The sequence below is a fragment of the Rhinopithecus bieti genome, unplaced genomic scaffold (assembly GCF_001698545.2).
Source record: "Rhinopithecus bieti isolate Rb0 unplaced genomic scaffold, ASM169854v2 scaffold_80856, whole genome shotgun sequence".
NCBI lineage: Eukaryota > Metazoa > Chordata > Mammalia > Primates > Cercopithecidae > Rhinopithecus > Rhinopithecus bieti.
The window spans coordinates 1-1,104 of record NW_016874541.1 but is presented as its reverse complement, the minus strand read 5'-3'; the positions used below and the strand labels follow the sequence as shown (position 1 = coordinate 1,104).

The 1,104-nt window shown below is 50.7% G+C and overlaps 1 protein-coding gene across 1 annotated transcript; it reads right to left on the bottom strand.

Moving 5' to 3' along the window:
• Positions 1–483: 483 nt before the first annotated feature.
• On the bottom strand, positions 484–1,002 carry LOC108525639 (melanoma-associated antigen 12-like; the record flags this gene model as incomplete). Its single annotated transcript, XM_017866551.1, has 1 exon — positions 484–1,002. A coding segment is annotated over one exon (519 nt), but the record flags the coding sequence as incomplete, so codon positions are not given.
• Positions 1,003–1,104: the final 102 nt, after the last annotated feature.

Below are 1,104 nucleotides of genomic sequence, written 5' to 3'. Positions count from 1 at the left end.
GCCTCCTGGGTTTACACCATTCTCCTGCCGCAGCCTACCGAGTAGCTGGGACTACAGGTGCCTGCTACCTCGCCCAGCTAGTTTTTTGTATTTTTTTAGTGGAGACGGGGTTTCACCATGTTAGCCAGGATGGTCTTGATCTCCTGACCTCATGATCCGCCCGTCTCGGCCTCCCAAAGTGCTGGGATTACAGGCTTGAGCCACCACGCCCGGCCACTACTGTCATTCTTAAATTTGGATGCTGAAGTTCATTCAACCACCTGTTAAAAGGAACATTTGAAGAATTCCAACAGGAAACAAAGATAAATCTCCAAGTCATCCAATAGAAGAGAAACCCACTACTGAGAATGCTGACTGCTCTCTTCAAAGAGTGAAGAATGGGCCTCATGTCACACGAGGCAGCGGAAGCTAATAAATGGGGCCCTGGAAAGTGCACTGGCCCAGACCCCTCCCACTGGCCCTGGCTGCAACACCCGTTCAGACTCACTCTTCCCCCTCTCTCAAAGCCCATTCATGCAAGGGTGGGTAGGAAATGCGAGGTCCTTCACTCATCTTTAGCATGTGGTGCAGGACTTTCACATAGCTGGTTTCAATGAGGGCCCTTGGACCCCACAGGAACTCGTAGCATGCAGGATCACTGAAGGGCACCTGCCGGTACTCCAGGTAGTTTTCCTGCACCAATACTTGGGTGAGCAGCTTGCTGGGATTCGCTAAGACACTGTCCTCCCTCCTGCCAGACAGCTCCAACACACTCAGCTCCTCCCAGACTTTCTCCTCAGGGGCACTGTTTCCCTCTCTTGCTATTATGGCCAGGATGATTATCAGGAGGTCTGTTGTGGGCATGATCTGATTGTCGCCCAGCAGGCCACTGTAGGAGAGGCCCAGGCAGGTGACAAGGATGTACAAGTGGCCGATGGGGACCACTTCCATCACCTCGATGCTAAACACCAGCTGCAAGTACTCAGAGGCTTTGCTGAAGATTACAGGAAAGAAGTACTGGCAATTTTTTTTTTTTTTTTTTTTTTTTTTTTTTTTTTTTTTGAGACGGAGTCTTGCCTGTCACCCAGGCTGGAGTGCAGTGGTACAATCTCGGCTCACTGTAAG